The 20041-nt window shown below is 40.0% G+C and overlaps 1 protein-coding gene across 1 annotated transcript; it reads right to left on the bottom strand.

The window, feature by feature from the left end:
• Positions 1-400: 400 nt before the first annotated feature.
• TCN2 (transcobalamin 2) lies at positions 401-18753 on the bottom strand. Its single transcript, XM_075178558.1, has 10 exons — positions 18646-18753; positions 14842-14911; positions 13576-13765; positions 11267-11421; positions 9572-9727; positions 7064-7239; positions 5821-6001; positions 4443-4611; positions 3539-3642; positions 401-1337 (listed from the first exon to the last, which is right to left on the bottom strand). The coding sequence occupies exons 2-10, from the start codon at positions 14906-14908 to the stop codon at positions 1276-1278; spliced, it is 1260 nt and encodes a 419-aa protein (XP_075034659.1). The 5' UTR covers positions 14909-14911; positions 18646-18753; the 3' UTR covers positions 401-1275.
• Positions 18754-20041: the final 1288 nt, after the last annotated feature.

The raw sequence follows: 20041 nt of genomic DNA, 5'->3' as shown, positions 1-20041 counted from the left end.
AATGGGCAGCAGAGTAGTAGTTTCAGTTGTACCTGCCTACAACAGCTCTTGCCTTTGTTAACCAATGCCCAGCATTGTTTATTTTAACATATTTCAATGTTCTTTAATAAGGTGGCTAAATTACCCACATTTGTCCCCTATTGATAATAAACCAGGTGAAGGGACCTTAGGGATTCCCTACAGCTTACTATTCAAACGGATCATTTTTAAACCACTTGTTATTTTTTGAATTTCAAAAGCTCTCTACCAGCTCCAACACAATTCTGTCTTATTGGAGGTTACATTGCAATCGTATTACTGCAGGTGCAACATTTCAAATACATTCTTCGTGTAGCTAAATACACAGATACAGACACAAGGTAAAATACATGATTTTTTCAATCAGAAATAATATCATTGCAATAATAATAATACAAATTTAATTCAAGATGACAAGGTGTATGCAAAATCAGTTTGTAAATATTCTTACTATGAATTATAAGAGCATAAATAATACTATGTTAAAAAGAGTCATTATTAGTTCTGCGACGTTCCTGGTGCAGAGCACTGGTTCTCATACTGGGCCTTCCAGGTACAACTCTCGGAATGTTTATATAGTTCTGGAATTGTCACACGAGGAAAATGACAGCTGCACAGAACAGTTCTGATTGCAATGAGGTACATCAATATCAGTGTGATAACAATAACCAGCTTATAATTATGAACATACTAGTTGTTGTGATCAACCATTCACAGGACAAATACGCAGCCAAAGTTTACAGACTGATGCCTCCTGTAATTAGTAAGACTTTCATTCCTGCCAATGAAGCATTCATGTAGCCACCTTAGAAATCTATATATTTGTGGTCATGACAGCATTGATGTGTGATAGCTCTCAATATCCTGCAAATTACACGATTCCATAGAATTTATTTGTAGCCACGTGTTTAACAGATCCTGAGATTTGCACAGATTTTATATTAGCTTGATACAGACAACAGTGAATGTTCTTCTAATTCAGTCCTAATTATAATTTAAAAGCTTCAGAACCTTAAGCACTGTGACCTTGAAATGCAGATAATTAAATCAAACCTTCATTTAATTTGCATTGCTAGCAATATAATAGTGGTAAACCACTGAGAATAATAATGCCTGTGAGGCAATTTCCAATAATTATACAAGACAATTTAAAGTAGATCTATATGTGAAGAATCTAGGGAGGGACACAGTTTTCTACCATATATCAAATGGTCACAAAACATTCTACCGGTCTGGAATGTAGGAGCTTATTTTAGATCATAATGTTCCGGGTCGCAGGATGATCGTTTCATCATTCTCAGGCCTGTAATCAGCAATACCTTAGAACCAAAACAGACAAACCAGTCAACAAAACCAAGCAGAGTTGGGAATTAATGCAGCACAATAATAGACATATACCACAGTTAGAGGGGCAAGTGTAGACTGTCCCCATCAATCTGATAAGACAAGATGCTACACTTCATCTTAGCCAAAAGATAGAGAAGAGTAGTTCATTTATTTTATAATATACAATTTTTTGAATGCGTTCTGATATGACCTTACATTGCACATATGCTTGTGCGTATTCTGCTCTCTGTTCTGTCTGATAACATACGATACGTAACATTTAGGCAGAGCCTACTTATACCCGGACTTAAATAGTAACGCATCTTGAGATCCGCTTGGATTTGAATACGGATGGAAATACGTTAAGGTTCCAAGCTCTTTTTTTAAGTTGAGTGCAAGCTGCGTTCGGAATTGAATCAGGACCACAGTCTTTAGTCCTACCCAAAGTCTCCGTCATTCTGCACCTAAGTGGCCCATTCTCTCTTTATTACAAAACAGGTTAGTGATGTCAGCTGCCAGTTTCTTCAATGATCCAAGCTGGAAGTTCCCTGATGTGAATATGGAACCTCTTCCCGCTTGAAAAACTTTGTAGTGGAACTTTAATGTGCGCTGCATGCTCCTCCTATCCCCTAATAATCCTCCTCTTCCCTTTAGAACTCTGGTTAGATTTTGTTATCACTTATGTACTTACTTGCTTGGCATAAAAATCTATAAACTACAGAGAGTATCAATATTATCAAATAGTATAAAAAAAGTCACCTAAAATTAAATAATAGAACTTTGCACTGTAAGTCATTGGAAATAAAATATTATTGTTTTATTATTGTGCTTTTTATTATGTTAAGTAATACATTGTTAGTGATAGTATTTCTATAGCTAACTTTCCATGAAGAGGTTTAGTGGATGATTTAGTAGCTTACTACACAAAAATAACATGCCCCAGCTGCCCTAGAAGTCCTGTATTTGTCCCTGGGGAATCCTCGCAGATATAGAGCACAGCACTCTCTGGCTCTTCAGGGACAGGGAAATTAAAGGCAGAGTCTATCTTTGGGTTTCATAATTATTATCAAGCTGCTCCCACACTTTACCCCTCTATACTCTTCACAGTCCTAAATGTACCTCTCTACAAGTATACAAAACAACCTCAAACATTACTAGTTCACCAAGAACTATGATGTCATATTATATATATATATTTCCATTGTAATGTTACAAATTGTAAATTACACAGCACATTAAGCCCAATGACAAAGAAATGCTATATAAAGTGCTGTATAGATATTATTATTAGTTTTACAAATAATTGCATTTTATTAATTGATTGAATTGAGCATCCTCCTCTACAGATCTAACACGTCATTGGGCAGTCCCAAAATGGAATCTATTATGAAGTAACTCCTAATACTAAACTCGTGAAGGAAATGTTAAATATCATTTACATAAAGACAAAGCGCGACTTTGACTGTACATAACTGTGCCCTTGTGATACATCGCTGTCATTTATACGCATCGCAAATACGTAGATGCATGTCCAAGTTAACTGCCCCCATAAAATCAGTCTGCACCTATTTAAGCTGGATTTCGGGTCCAGCTGGAAGTGCGCACGATGGGAAGAATAAAAACATCAAATTAAATGTTTTTTCATTTTCCTCCTACAACACTGCTAATTCCACCCTCTTTTATGTCTTAAATTAAGCATTAGAGTGAGGGGACTTTGAGACTTTATTAAATGGTACTTTGACGTGTTTCAGTATTTTTTACATATGTTATTACTGTACAAAGCCAACAGAGATCATGAACATAAGTTATTTAAAGGTCAGATGAAATGATTAATATTGGACTTGATATATACTTGAGGAACCATATACCATCTAGAGAATGCATTGCACTGAATAAATCTTGTGTTAACAGACTATATATTGTTAATCTGTTTAAAGTGCACCCGTTCCAGGTATGTAATAGAGGCAGCCCTGCTAACCTGGAAGTTACACCCTTGCCGATTGGTTAGTTACTTATAATGGACATTAAACTTAAAATTAATATGATAAGAACAAAATCTTAAAAACACTATTTAATCAATAACTCCAGAAAAGGAGAAGGGGTTCCTGGAGCAGTCTGGAGATTGGAGTTTGCACGGTCTCTTGCAGCCATAGCTGGCAAACCCAGACCAGTGCCAATACTACTATGAACTTACCTTCTAATAAATAAATATCTGGATCCTTAAGAAGCTGCCAGTAGCCTGCGACCTTATTGATTGTGGTCAGGAAAGGTCCATGAAGTGAATCTTTTGTTTGAAATCTATGGGACAGAATTTGCAATGTAACATCTGCAGAAAGTAAGGTGATACCTATATAAAATATTATCTAGAAAGCAAAATCGGAAACGGATAAAGACAAAATGGACATTTCACTTCTCCAATTGTTTATTCGAAAGACAGATCTTTTTTTCCCCCCATCATGTTTATGTTCCATTACTGTTGTTTCTTACATGTGCTGGAACCTCAGAGAATCTAATTATCTTGTAGTTTAATAATCTTGAACTTTCATTGCACCAGTTTGAGAGAATAATCCTTACGGGTAACTTTACCAAACCTTCTAAAAAGGAAAAGTGAGGTTATTGCCCATAGCAACGGCTCAGGTTCTAGCTATCATTTCTCTAGCACATTCTAAATAAATCTACTCCTTAGTCTGGCAAGGAATCTGACAACAACCCTGCTTCTTGAGGATAGTTTGACCCTTGAAAGAAACTCCAGTTATTGTATTTTTAAATTCAGGGATTAACACCATCTTCCCCCAAGTATCAGTAATGAGGTGGTCTCGTACGTTAATCCCTAAAATAAATTTGGAGGACTGGAAGAATTACAACAGCCTGGAGATTGTCTGCACTATGAGTCAGACAACCTCCACCTTAAGGTGGGCTTCCCCTTTAAGGTCCACAAGTCTTTTTTGGTAAGATATCTGCTAAAGATGCTGCACAAACCCTGCAGGTCATGTTTGGAATCTCCATAATCCAGGAGAAGTCATGCAGAAGTATACCAAGTGATGCTTCTTTGAAGGACTAGTTCACTAAAAGACAAGACATGAAATCCATGATCTTACGTGAAATCTGAATTCTGTCTCTGTGCGCTTTTCAGTATGTCAAGGAGTGAGGAATCTGATGGCACCTCAATAATCTTATTGAACTTCTGACCTTCTACCACCAACCGGACCTTAATCAGTTCTTCACCAATGGTAACTTCATGTAGGGTGGTGATTAACAATGGATTGTCTGGAGAGAGGGAAGGTGCAAAATTAATTTATATACAAGATAAGAAAAATCATGTGTATATATCAAACACCACAGACAATGGACAGTAGGGTTTGCTTAGGGTGTGCCAATAGACAGGAATACAGCTTGATTACACTTAGACTATATCCCATTAGCCCAATCTCCCCCATTAAATAGCCATTATTTCAGAATGAAAGCTTTCCCCCAAAAATTAATATTAATTCATGGAAGAGAATACAATCAATGATTTTAATTAACATATAGATATGTGTCTATCACTATTACATAAGCGCAGATTAGAATATATAAACAACGGACAGGCAGAGAAAGAGCTGGTTTATCAACAACGGGGCGTTGATAAATTGACACAGTAAAAGGATGCCCAAAACCCTCCTTTCAGTTTATCTAAATATGAGACGCAATTATACGCCATGTTCCAAGTGTGCATTTGACTAAGGGAATGCACAGAGAAGACACTAAACTAGTAATATGACGTTATGCAATACTGGTGCAAATGAAGCGGCAATCAGCTACATGCAGAAGCAAAACTCAAAATCACAGGCAATCGGCAGCAGTTGTGGATGGTTACGCTTGCACTGTGCGTAGCCAGCTATCAGGTGTATGTTATATGTTTAAAGCACTTCCAAATCCTGCATGTATGTTATTTTAGTACTGTATCTTTACCACACATCGGAATAGGAAATCACTGTAAGCTTTAAGATACCTGATCCTCATCCTGAGCAACACAATCAGTGGCCACGTAGGTGGCCAAATGGAATGTGATCCAGTGGTTGGCGCAGAAGCAGAGAAGCCAGATATTGCAGCAGGTACAGTGCACTGGGGCCCATAGAGATAATGGGGCCCGCTGCATATCAGATACAGAGTGGTCAGGGTCCGCGGTTCCTTCCTTCCCCGCATTGGGGCCCACAGCTTGCTAGTTCTGCATCTGACTAGCGGTAGTGGCAATCTTCTAACCACATTTACCAAGATGTTTGATAATTATCCCAATGATTACGATCGTAACATTATCAGGCATATGGCATGATTGGTGCCATACATTCAATATTAGGCCAGTTGCTCGACGATGCTGCCGATACTGCAGCAGGTATGGCCAACAAAGTAACACTCTTTAACTGATCAACAGACACAGCTCTCAGAACAATAATATTGCGTGAATTCAATGTATGCAACAGCTGCTTATTCACTTACTTTTGATCTCTTCACACTGTACATTAGCCACATCCGTGTAAGATTTAGAGTGCAAAACAGGCATTAACTGGGACATCATCATAGGGTTAGAGAACTTTCCTTGTTTCATCGCTTCCAGTAGGGCAGATATTGCCTTGGAACAGGACTTTTTGTCTTTTTTGCCACCAAATTCTATTAGAAACTAGGGAAAAGGAGATTTGTTTGGCTAACTGGCTTTCATAAGTTCCTATAACCAAATAAAACAGGATAAAATTTCATGCAACATCAATAATGTACTCAGTGTGACCACACTTATGTATTAAAAATGGAAGTGGTGTTTCTGTAAACTTACCAACCAGATAAAGCCTATAGCTGTCATTTCCCTATTTAAAAAACGTGTGTTGTATTGCACTATGCAAACATAACCCACGTTTATTACAAGTTTTTGTTCTTGCCATATTGAAACGTTACTCAGATATAATTTCCCCATCTTGACTTCTATTTAAAAGCATTTATATGGCTTTAAAGCCGCTAGAGCAACTTTGAAGGTATGGAAAAAAAATATCCTCTTTTGAGGGAACCCCTCACAACAAATTCTATAACCAGCCACAACCCAGACTGGGCTGATTATCAGTGTCACAGAAACACCAGAAGCTGGGATGTCACAGTCTTCATCACAAACAGACTCTATTAGAGGAGGGGGCACCCCTCTTCCCCCCAAAGACAGCAAACCATCCTTTTACAGGTACAGAAATTTAGAAGTGGCGAAAAATGTAATAGGAATATAAGTGAATGGAATTTGATAGTATTACAATTAAAGCAGTGGGAGACGTGGCTGTATGGCATACCACTGTACACCAGTCCACCTACACCACAGATCAGGTCTCCATCAATCCCCTATTCCATCAATGCCTCATATCACAATGTCTCAAATCAAACGTATTGTCATGTCCATCTACAATCCTCCATATCATGATGGCCTCATCAACCCCTTTCCTTCCCTCATCGACCTTTCTGGGTGGCAAGCCCCTTCTTGCTATCTGCTGTTCTGCTGTGCACCAATGTGCATATTCATAGAGGAAGGGAACATTAGACTTCCCTTCCCCTCAGAGCAGAATTTAATTTTGCACCCCTAGAATGCCAGCTCTCATTCTGGCATTTCAAATTCAATGCAGTGTCAGTGGCGACACATGTAGTACCCTGCTGACAGTGGACACAACAGAGCGGAGCAGCGCCCCCTAGCAGCATGGGGTAGTAGACTCACCTGCACAGCAAGCGGGGTGCTGTAAATGTTCCCAAGCAGTCCCTCAGGGCTCTGAGATGCCAAAATCTTTCCTTTAATATTTTTAACCTCCTGCTTGATTTCCCCGATGAGCTCACGAGGATAATTAATACGTCTCTTCACACATAAGAGTGCTAAGCCGGCCATGGCTTCTGTATCTGCAACAGTAAAGTATAAAGGATGACGATACAGTGCTCACATTATAATATATATTATTAAGCTAGTCAGTGAAATTGTGAAAACATGGCATAAAATATTTGTTGACCAAGAAAAAACACTGACAATCAACCCAGTGTTTTCTCTCACCAAAATAAACACTGCAATATTCAGTATAGGCATACTGTACTCCTCTCTCATCCTGGAGACCCCAGAGAGGAGGTCATATGGCAAGAGTGGCGGGGGGACAGGGGCAAACGCAGAATTCCTGGTGTGGGGTTTCCATATATGTGCTTCTGAAGAAAGCTCTCTCTCTCATATATATATATATATATATATATATATATATATATATATATATATATATATATATCTAAAAGTAAACTGTTCTGTGTTTGCTCCTGATGAAGTCTGTTGTACAGACGAAACGCGTTGAGTTACTGCTACTACTACCATCTTTGATCAGATAGGCTTGTCATCTGCTTCTGGATGTGTAAGTTACTACTGTTTTTAATAAACTTGAATTTTTTTGGATACTATATCTGTGTACTTCTATATTGAGGTAACCTATGGGATAGCCAAGGGTGGCTGAAGATTGAATACATCCTCACAGCCTACGTGACATCCTGCAGATAAGCCATTAAACCATTGGCTTCCGGTACGAGTACATCTGTATTGGTGTGACCTGTTTTTCTACCTTCTGAATGCCATTTGGCCGTGTGTGACTCTCTAGTCTATGAGTTTTATTTATCCATCTCAGATATAGGCGATACCCACTTGGTGGGAAGCTCTCACTCATTTCTGGTGGTTTAGTTCTTTTTCTGGTTTGGTTCACCTGGCTCCATTGACTTGCCATATTACACTATTGTGCGCCTCCTCTCATTTACTTTTAGATTTTTTCCTGCTACACCGCTTGCTACGGAGGATTGGCAGCCGCCCGCACGGGGGAAGTGTTACATAAGAAGGAACAATTACAAGATTTTGGACTATAATATTTACATACTGGTGTTAGTATCTTAGCGCCTTCTGTATCAAATCTGTGATATATATATATATATATATATATATATATTTCATCTGTCTGCAACACAGTTTCAGTGTAATCAGTAGAATTACGATTTACAAATAGGCTGGCGATGAGCATGAAACAGGGACTCCCCTAAGTGCGTGTCTGGGGGGTGGGCATGGTGCAGACAATTGCCCATTTTGGCCCTGTCCCTGCTGAACACCTAGGAAATGTAGCATTTGTATGACAATTGAGTGGTCAACAATGTTAAACATAGTTGCCTACTCTCCCGGAATGTCCGGGAGACTCCCGAATTTTTGGGAGTTCTCCCGGACTCCCGAGAGAGCAGGCAAAAATCCCGGATCCCGAAGTCGCCGCTGTTGAAGATGGCGGGGGGCGGGGCTAAATGCGGCATTGTGGCCCCGCCCCCTGCTGTGATTGGCTAAAATGGGCTAAGATTGCCAGGGGCGGGGCCTAACGGGGCGCCACGCGAGGCTACGCCCCCTCGACGGACCCCCTCCCGGACAGCTGCCTCTTAAAGTTGGCAAGTATGATGTTAAATGCAGCAGAGAAGTCCAGGAAAATTAGAAGTGAACAGTGGCCTTTAGATTTAGCAGTGACCAAACCATTCACCACTTTAAATAGGTGCAGTATGGAATGTTGGGAACGCAAGTCTGACTGAAGCGGGTCCAATGAGTTGCGTGAGGAACGGAAGCACGTGAGGCGAGTGTAGCTCAGCCTCTTGAGAAGCTTGCAGGGCATGAGTGTGGAGAGACAGGATGGGAATAAACTAGAGAAGCTTTTTTTCTTTTTTTTAGTGCATACATTTTGTCGTATTATGATACAGGAGTTACAGGGCGACGCTTATTTACAAACTTATTTCTTTTTTTTTTTCTTTTACAATTGCAAGTAATTTTATTTTAGGATATACTAGCATATTATTCATATTGCATCATAATTGACAGAGGCTCCTGAATTTGGGGTAGTTCTCCCAGACCCTTGGGAGAGCAGGTCTTTTTTCCAGACCCTGCTTGGGAAAAAGGTCTGGGGGGCAGATGGGGTGCTCAATCATGCGATTCTCCGAAAATCATGTCATTTTGGCCTCGTCCCCATGCTACATACTGTGATGGCATCAGTGCACTGCAGGGGAGGGCCAGGAATGACACGCCCCTCCTGCACGTCCACCTGACCTCCCCTCTGGGATCTCCACCACATTTTGCAGCAAAAGGAACAAGCTTTCTTGCCTTGTGTCCATGTAGGGTTCACTGAAACGTCCCTTTCAATATTCAATTACAAATCACATTTCCATCCACTCAATTATTTCTTACCTATAGAGATCGATTCTCCGTGGCCCAATTGACTACGTTCTTCAGCGGCGATGAGCTTGTGTATCACGTGTCTATCCACCATCTTGTTGCTGACACACATAGCCAGAATCCCCAGGCTGTACTGATAGTAGCTGGATAATGGTTTGCCATATAGGGCTGTTAAAATGGAAAAGGAAAAGCAAAACAATATTTTGGATTTATCTACTACTTAAACAGTAAATGGTAATTTCCATGGTGTTTAGCTAAGAAAATGAATGTACTAGCGGCATCTTTAATTACTAGAAATAATTTCATAGATCAAACTATACATTCTTCACTGTATATGACCATGTGCTTTCTGTTAGTTACCAAAGGATCCACTGTGCTTGTATGTAACTCCCAGTAGTATATTTCATACAAGGATCCACTGTGCTTGTATGTAACTCCCAGTAGTATATTTCATACAAGGATCCACTGTGCTTGTATGTAACTCCCAGTAGTATATTTGATATAAGGATCCACTGTGCTCTTATGTAACTCCCAGTAGTATATTTGATATAAGGATCCACTGTGCTCGTATGTAACTCCCAGTAGTATATTTGATATAAGGATCCACTGTGCTCGTATGTAACTCCCAGTAGTATATTTGATATAAGGATCCACTGTGCTCGTATGTAACTCCCAGTAGTATATTTGATATAAGGATCCACTGTGCTCGTATGTAACTCCCAGTAGTATATTTGATATAAGGATCCACTGTGCTCGTATGTAACTCCCAGTAGTATATTTGATATAAGGATCCACTGTGCTCTTATGTAACTCCCAGTAGTATATTTGATATAAGGATCCACTGTGCTTGTATGTAACTCCCAGTAGTATATTTGATATAAGGATCCACTGTGCTCGTATGTAACTCCCAGTAGTATATTTGATATAAGGATCCACTGTGCTCGTATTTAACTCCCAGTAGTATATTTGATACAAGAAAAGCATGATCTTATTGTACTTTGATATCACAATATATTTTACTAAACCAGTTCACATTGTAGAATATTGTGGTTAAAATGATATATGGTACATAAAATACATTATTTCCAGCTCTACTATGGGTCCTAGAAACTAGGTTTAGGGAGAGGTGCTGTGTAACCTATTCAGACACTGTTTGTCATAGTAGTCAAAAATTCCAAATTGGTTAATATTCTACTGCTTTCTTCCTGCAGCTAATAGAACGTACATAACTAATCTCACAAGTGTGTTACTAATCACTGAGAACAAAGAAGAAAGCAATGTAATATTTTGTAAACTATCTTAAAGATTTCAACCTCATCAGTTCAGTGGTGCACAATATGATATTTATTAGCGTCCATTTCTGCAACGATACTACACTATAACGTACAGAGAGACTCTATATTATATTACAATAACCAGAACATCGAGTCAGCCATTATACATCTACCGTTTACTCTTCATTGTGATGCCAGAATGACTAGGAAGAGGCCTAGTCAGGGAGTTTGTAAATAAATATTGTGCTGTCAAATTGTCACCACTGAATAAGACAATAATGTCCCTCAGTATAACAACCTTATTGCTTTGATTCAATTACTGTTTGATCATATAAATGTGTCAATATGTAAGCATTATAACCGACAGTATCATTGGTCTATATTGACTAAAGAGCAAAGAACAGACTTATGGCCGCTCATGCTGCATAGTTACCTATATTTTCCTTTTCCTGGTGAAGGTGGTATTTCAGATGTGTGATTAACCTGTTCCTCACAAGCGTGTCTGTATCCTCACAAGAAGCCTTCTGAGCCAGCACATGCAGAGCAAGTAGTCCAGTTCTTGGTTCCCCTTCCTTGATATATAAGCCACTATATAGACAAATAATATGTTCAGTGACCAACAGTTCCACCTTAATATCAAAAGCTCATCAAGTAACTGAATACTAAACCCACCGGTCACTTCTTACAATGGGTGCAGCCGGCAGTAATCGGGGTCTTGCAGAGCAAATTGACTGGGAATACGGGGGAGAAAGCCACTATTCCCCATTCTACTTCTTCTGTATAGCACAACCTATTATACAGTGCTGTACATTGAGGGGCGCATGATACAAACAAATTGCATGTAATGCCATGGAAACAGAAAGTAAAGATGGTACTGCCCAAGTAAGCTTACAATCTAATCCCTAAACGCACTCTTCTCTGAATAGCAGAACTGCACTGGTACCATAACCAGCTCCCCAGCTGCCAATCACCAGTGGTTCCTCAACAACCATAATGTCAGCTAGATGAAGCACAAATACAGAATAAACAGCTCTGTACAAGGACATTGTTTTCACCACATTGAAGTTATAGTAAAACAGGTTTCTTAACTCTTGAAATACATAAGGGAGAATAAAACAGCTAATGATAAAATTATAAAATACACAAATTGATCAAGCATTATTGCACCATTTGACTGAAATCAATCACTATTGGCTCAGATGAATAATCGGTTTCCCTCAGATATACTCATAATATAAATTAAAGAAGAGGATTGTAGCCTGTAATACACATTGACCTACCTAGTGTCCAAAACCCCTGTGTTGTGTAATCCTAACCCCAAATTAGTGTGTTCTGATGATACGAAGGACCAAGAATGTGCCAAGAATCTACCTATAAGCTCCCCACATGAAGTCCCTCAAATGGCTTTCACAGGTCAGTTTTAAAGTGGATACTTTACTCATTTTATTATTAATATATACAAGATAATAATAGATTGATGCACTTGCATGGGATTTCCTCCCAGGCGCCTGGCTATCTGTATATTTATTCTAAGTCTGGACCTTCCAGTCTGTTTTCCTGTGTATGACCTCGGTTTACCCCGACCAGGATTCGGATTCCCTTGGTACTGCGTTTATAGTTCTAGATTCGTCTGACTTCTTGTGCTCTACCTTCCTGATGACGGAGCCGGATACTCCCTTTGTACAGCACTGACAGGTAGTGTACCAGACCTCGAACCGCAGACTACTACTCTCAGTCCCTGCCTCCTATCTTCCTTCCCTATCACGTCAGTGGGCTGATCTGAGGGCTGTGACATGCAAACCCTTGGCAGCAAAGAACATACCACCTTGTGGCGGTTCCTGGTAAAGACTGAAGGGTTTGTTATACTCTGTGCCTCAGTATGGCTGATGTCACCCCTTACTGATAGTAATCCTGGGTCTGCCACTACAGGCATAAAAGCACTTGAGCTAATCTAAAATAACTAGCTATATAACTCGCTCTTGGCTTTTGATGGGGGCCACAGGTTTATCATAACATAGCAGTTATAGCTGTACTATCCCCTAAGTGACCTCCAGAAGTGTGGCTTCCAATTGGTCCTACAGCTAACGCCCCCCTTCCTCGTCTCACAGACCAACCCTCTGCTTGAGGCAACAGTTGAGTGACTGGATCATGATTCCATTTTCCCACCCACAGTTTCCCTGTGGACTGTCAGTGATGGTGGACCACACATACAGACATCTTCTGACTGCATGGTTAGCACTTATGTCTTACAGTACTGAGGTTACGAGTTCGATTCCCGTTCATGGCCTTTTCTGTGTAGAGTTTGTATGTGCTGCCCGTGTTTGTATGTGTTTCCTCCGGGTGCTACGGTTTCCTCCCACAATCCAAAAACATACTAGTAGGTTAATTGGCTGCTATCAAATTGACCCTAGTCTGTGTGTGTGCTAGGGAATTTAGACTGTAAGCTCTATTGGGGCAGGAATAGATGTAAGTGTGTTCTCTGTACAGCGCTGCAAAATTAGTGGCGCTATAAATGATATGATGATTATTATGATTCATTGTAGTGGTTTTGATGTCAAACATTTTGCAATATTAGGTCAATTTCCCAATATCAGCTGTGGTATCCCAGCTGGTGTACCCACCTCAAGAATTTTGACTTCTCTAAACATCTTTGGTAAACAGTATTTCATCTATTATAGAGTTGCAACCATCAAAGAAAAAGGAGAAAACTTAAAATGAAAAAACAAATACATTTTATGTTACCTGCTAGAAAGAGCCTCCATTGAAGTTTTTAGTCTCTGGAGGTACTCATCCTCTTTTTTCAGATTGTGATCTTCAGAAAGACGAAGTCCAACATAGATACTGGGATTGGCGTCCTGAGATACATCCAGTGTTGCTCTTAATAAGTTTAGATTTAAGGACCTAATCAGACGTGTATTTCCTTCAGGAATTTCTTGAAGAAAATAAAAAGTAGAGTATCAGTAAGCAGACACATGAATTTAATGACTAAGGTGTAAAATAACACAGTGTGATCAAATATAATAAATTATATTGATCTACTACAAGTCATATATTGCTATTGTATTCAGGCCCGGCGCTCCCATTAGGCAAGGTTAGGCACTTGCCTAGGGCGCCGGGCTCTGGAGGGCGCCTGGAGGGCGCCACAGAATGGTAAATGACTTTAAAACTGTGCGGCGACTGCTGACCATACCTGTCACGGCCGCCACACAGCATTCAGATGCATGGGGAGGGGGGAAGAGGCTATTGCTCACCACCGCCTCTCTGCTCCGTCTCCTCCCCTCCACTCACTAGTGTCAGTGGAGGGGAGGAGACATAGCAGAGAGGCGGCGGTGGTGAGACAAGGTAAGGAAAGACGGGGTGAGGGGGGAGTAGGGAGGAGGGCGCCGATTTTTGCGGGGGGGGGGGGGGGACGCCGATTTTTGCAGGGGGCGGCGCCTATTTTTGCAGGGGGTGCGCCGATTTTGTAAAAATGCCTAGGGCGCCATGGACCCTGGCACCGGCCCTGATTGTATTTCCTGCCTGCACCTCTTGATCTAGACCATCACACACATTATACTTATGCATATTCATCAATATACGCAAGTAGTGTTATTCAATGAGACATATCTCTGTATTGTATTTCAGGCACTAAGATCCTCTGGGTATTGTGTAGAGGTCAGTAAAAAGCTTTCTCAGTTGTAACTTGGTCACTAGGAATCACTCTGTGTTATCTGCTACAAGTCTGTATTGTATAGATGTCAATAAATATTTGAATATTTGGAGGGGGATGTTTGTGTCTGATAATTAAAATACCAATTAAATATGTTTCATTGGCTGGGTAAAACCACGCTCATATTACACAAACCAGGCCCACTGGGATTTAGGAACACCCTGTTATCCATTGTGGCAGGCTGCTAGAAGCGCATCTGTCACTTACTCGGTTTAACGTTGGGACCCTCCTCTTTCGCCCAAATGCAGTTGTTGTAATTTCACGGTCAGAATAATTATAGCGAGGGGTATTTTACTCACCACATAACTTCACTTGTACAATAAAAGCCTGTAGCAAAATACCCAGGACAGGCCAGCTGATAGCCATTATCTGTAAGAATAAATACATACATTCAATCATTTGAAGTACAATTCTATGTTTTTTGCATTGTATACACTCATTCCATATACATTAACTTACAAGGCCCAGAGGGTAAAAACAGAAAAATTGCTACTCACAGCAATAGAAAATCAGTTATAAGCATGGTGTGCTGTATGTCTGTGTACTGGAGTTTATTGCAGTCTGATTTCTATACTTTTTCCATTTGTGATATTAAATAATGGCCAATTTCAAACATGTATAAGTTTTGGTGTAATAAAACCATTAATATTTTATATTATCATCATCATCTATTTATATAGCGCCACTAATTCCGCAGCGCTGTACAGAGAACACACTCACAACAGTCCCTGCCCCATTGGAGCTTACAGTCTAAATTCCCTAACATACACACACAGAGAAGTACTGTTTTATGAGTTTGGGAAGAACTCCACACAAACACAGTGAGAACATACAAACTCCACACAGATGAGGCCATGGTTGGGAATTGAACACATGACCCCAGTGCTGTGAGGCAGAAGTGCTACCCACTGAGCCACCGTGCTGCCCTGTTATAGTAGTTCCCTTTGGAAAAGGATTTGTATACTTACAATTTTGTAAATCTTTCTTTAGTGAGGAAGTGAGCAAAACAAAGCTTGCAATATGTAGCGACGCAGGCCTCAGTATCTATCTTTTTAGAACAGTACAACAATACACAAATCTATTCTAGTGAAAGCAACAATTCAACCAAAAGATGGAAAGAACTAACTTGGGGACAGGAGGAAAGACGAAAACGGAATTTCACTGAAGATACAGGAGAAATGAGGCCTACTTCTAGTCTAGTCTAGGGATGACAGAAGCTAATTGGGTATTGTAGGGAACACTAAGGGGTGTATTTACTAAACTTCGGGTTTGAAAAAGTGGAGATGTTGCCTAGAGCGATCAATCAGATTCTAGCTGTCATTTTGTAGAATGTACTAAACAAATAACTAGAATCTGACTGGTTGCTATAGGCAACATATCCACTTTCTCAAACCCGCAGTTTAGAAAATATACCCCTGAATTGTGCTTGGAACGGGCAATGATAGATCGAGCTTCCCTGTAAGAGTCCTGGCCATCCACTGATCTTCTTAGGAGGTGTTGATGTCCTAGAACTGGGACTAGGCTACTTTACTTCAGGAAATGTGGGATGTAAAGCTTAACTAACTGGGAGCACAATCGGTAATAATGAGGGATTTGGTAGTAGATGTATCTTTTAATCTAGCCATTTTAGCCAGATAGCTGTAAACTCTTCATAGAAATAAAGCCATTCATCATCATCATCATCATCACCATTTATTTATATAGCGCCACTAATTCCGCAGCGCTGTACAGAGAACTCATTCACATCAGTCCCTGCCCCATTGGGGCTTACAGTCTAAATTTCCTAACACACACACAGACAGAGAGAGACACACACAGACAGACAGACATACAGACTAGGGTCAATTTTTGTTAGCAGCCAATTAACCTACCAGTATGTTTTTTGGAGTGTGGGAGGAAACCGGAGCACCCGGAGGAAACCCACGCAAACACGGGGAGAACATACAAACTCTACACAGATAAGGCCATGGTCGGGATTCGAACTCATGACCCCAGTACTGTAAGGCAGATGTGCTAACCACTATGCCACCGTGCTGCCATTCAAATATCATCCATATTCATCTAGACAACTATTTTAGTGAACCATTATATTATGTTTGCACAGTGTGCACAGGGATCACTGTTTTCGTGGCCCTATTTAGATGATTAAGCTCTACTTGACTACTTGAAGCGAGAAATTGGGAGATTTGTGAGATTAAGTTGTCAGGAATCTGGGCCCTCCAGGACAACTCCCCCTAAAATTACAGATACACATTGTTTCATTTTCTGACAAAATTAGACAATGTGAGGGTCCTTCCACCATATGTGGAGTACAAAATACATTTTTACTACAGGACTGACACATCCACAATGTTTTATTGTAGCTTATCAAAACAGAATGTTCATATTAAGCATACACCTTGATATTTACTAATAACTTAAAAAGCATCAATAAGAAAGAGTGAACGAGTCAGTGAGTTGGGTTAAAAAGAGAATCCAGGAGATTGTTTTACAGAATTGTATAATTGTGCTTCATATTTTACAATTCTGACACTTCCACTGATTACATGCTGTCAGCAAAACACAGAGAAGCACAGTCAGCACTTATAAAGGGGAAGCAGAGGCAAAATCTGCAATGTCTGCAATAAACTCCTTCTAGTTATCTAGTCTGTGGCCTTTGACTTCATGTAGCATGCTGAACTGTGAACATGCTAAAGGAGTTTGTAATGATACCATTTTAGCACGGCATGGGAAAAGTCAGAAACTGCACAATGTCAATCAGAGCAAAATACACCATATATATTTTGTTACAAATTAAAAAGAACTAGTCACAAAAGGAGGGAAGAGAGAGAGGAGGGGGAATTGGCCCTATATTTGTGAATTGCTTTGGAATTGGCCACCCAAGTGTGCCCAAATTGGTAAATGATCCTGGAGATCAATGCTCGACCCAATTACCTGGATTGACATTTGTGTGGTCAGCTTAAACGAAAAAGCCCAACACAATGAATAAGTGTAATAACCAATATATGGGGTAGAGGAAAGGTGTGGATATGTTGCTGTGCAAACTCTATGTCAAGTTGTTTCCCCCCAAACCTGAGGTTGCAATTATCTTGATAACTTTCATACCAGGTTTATTGTATGCATTATACATTTTTGGGCTGATTTATTGGGGATTCTTCTGCTAATTATTAATTTTTCCACTTTTTATAAATAGATCAAAATATGTAAATCCATTGTCCCAACTTTCTAATATGTCAAAGAGATTTTCATCAATATAAAAAAATAAATAAATTATATTCTAAAAATATGCTGCAAAAATGCACTATATGTAAGAAACCCCATTGAATGAATCTGAAAAGCTGTCATATTTATTATCTTTATCATATCACTGGTTTTGAAGAAATCTCCAAGTGTCTTAAACCAGTGAAAACATTTTAGTGACTTATACAACAATTTACTGAATTAATCTTTCATATGTTCCCCCAATATATGTAATACATAGAAATTGGTCATTGAAGTGATTTTTCCTGATGTCTAGTGATTTATTTTATTTTGGGGAGCAGGAGGGGGGGGGCTATTTGCTTTTAATAGATTTGGTGATTAGCAAAGCGATTTGTTAATCGCTAAAGCAATTTTTATTACTATTTCCGCATATCAACGTTTTAAAGATTATCCCAAAATCTGACATTATTCAAAGTTGCTTGACTAATCTATGACTACCTGGATAATGTTGACATAATTGACATTCCTTATATGTTATATAACACTTGTGTGAATTACTAAGTCCGTTACATATAGCATTATATTATTTTGTTAATAGGGTCATACAGATTTTTTGAAACATATATCCATGTGCGTCTGCCAATGGTCTGCAGATCTCTGGACAGGTTAGGCAAATAGCCTGCAAATTATTAGTGCAGAAAGTAAAGGTGACACTTTGAAAAGGGAAAAAAAATTCTGGATGCAATAACATTGCAGAATCTGTACAGTACAGAAATCTAACACCATTGTTTGCAGAAACAAATGTTCTCACAACTCAGCCTCACAAAGATTTGTGTTAACATTTAAAACATCAGGTCTGAAGTATACACTGTGCAAAAAAGGAATACATTTCAAGGACTTACCTATTTACTTTAACAGAGATCCACACTAGAAAGCACTTTACAACAGGACTATGATTCAGGGCTTGTTTTGTCTCTGATCACATGACTTCTCTGTCACATCCCCTCCCACTAAGAAGAGAAACACATTTAAGGTGGAGCTGGAAATACATCACAAACTGATTGTGGAAGCCTAGCTGTGTTTGGACATCTTTCATATGTAATATCATTCAAAACACAAAAACTGAATGCATCAACTACATGAAAAAGAAAGAAAGAAAAAGTTGGGCACCAATGAGTATACTATTTGGTGTGCACAAAATGTGCCAAAATAAAGACTATGAAAAAATAATGTATACACTAGTGAAATTTTCACACATAAGCTACACTGACATTTTTCTTTCACAGTATTTGTATCATCTGCTACTTAAATATGTTCACTCTTATGAAATGTAGAAAAATGAAGGTCTATCTGCACTTTTCTGTAAAAGATTCTACTTCCTGTTGTGGATAAAGCTACAGAAATAGAAATGTCTGTTATTGTTGTTTAAAAATAGTAAAATCATGTCCCTTGGTTACAGGACTTTTTTCGGCTGCACCCACTTTGTGGAATTCACTCCTTCGCACAATAAGTCTTAAAATCTTAAAGCATTCTGTCAGGCGCCATCCTGCTGCCTCCTCAGGGCGGCCGCCTGTGTCATCACCCGGCGCGTCTGGTTGCTTAGCAACCAGACGCAGAAGTACCCCGTCGCCCGACGTGGCCATCCGAGCATGCGTGTCCCGTTGCCTACTATTGATCCAGCACAGCAGTGCTAATTAGGCTGCTGCCTTTACAGGACACTATTGGATAGTGCTGTAGTGCTAATTAGGTGCCGCCCATCCCTGCTATTGGTCCCCTCGGCTTTATATAGCACTCCCTGTGCCAGAGTATCAGGTCTTTCTGCCTCCAGCATATTGTGTGTGTACCAGTATTCTACTTTGTTCCTGACTATTCCAGTGCTGCCTGTGACCCTTTGACCGTTTGACCACCCCTTTTGGATTCTCCTTCTGTACTGCGCTACCTCAACGTTTCCGACCCGGCTTTTCTCACTATTCTCCTGGACATCCTTGTGTACCTTGAACTACCAGAACGTTACTGACCCGGCCTGTCTGACATCTCCTTGTATCTCGCTGTTGACTCGTGGAAGGACCGCGACCTGCGTGTCCCTGCAGCGAAGTCCATACTTCCTTGCGGGGGTCCTCGTGAATACAAGGGGCACGTTAGACTCCGCACCTTCCTCCGAGTTGCGCCAACAATAGCAGGTACGCATATAATTGTGACAGTATACTCTGGCCATGACAACTGAGGGGTCTGGTGAACCGTCGGCTCGGGACTTACTCCTGCATCTGGCTCAGCGAGTGGAACACCAGGAAGCAGCCC

The sequence above is a fragment of the Mixophyes fleayi genome, chromosome 1 (genome assembly GCF_038048845.1).
Source record: "Mixophyes fleayi isolate aMixFle1 chromosome 1, aMixFle1.hap1, whole genome shotgun sequence".
NCBI classification, from domain to species: domain Eukaryota; kingdom Metazoa; phylum Chordata; class Amphibia; order Anura; family Limnodynastidae; genus Mixophyes; species Mixophyes fleayi.
This window is presented reverse-complemented; position numbering and strand designations above follow the sequence as displayed.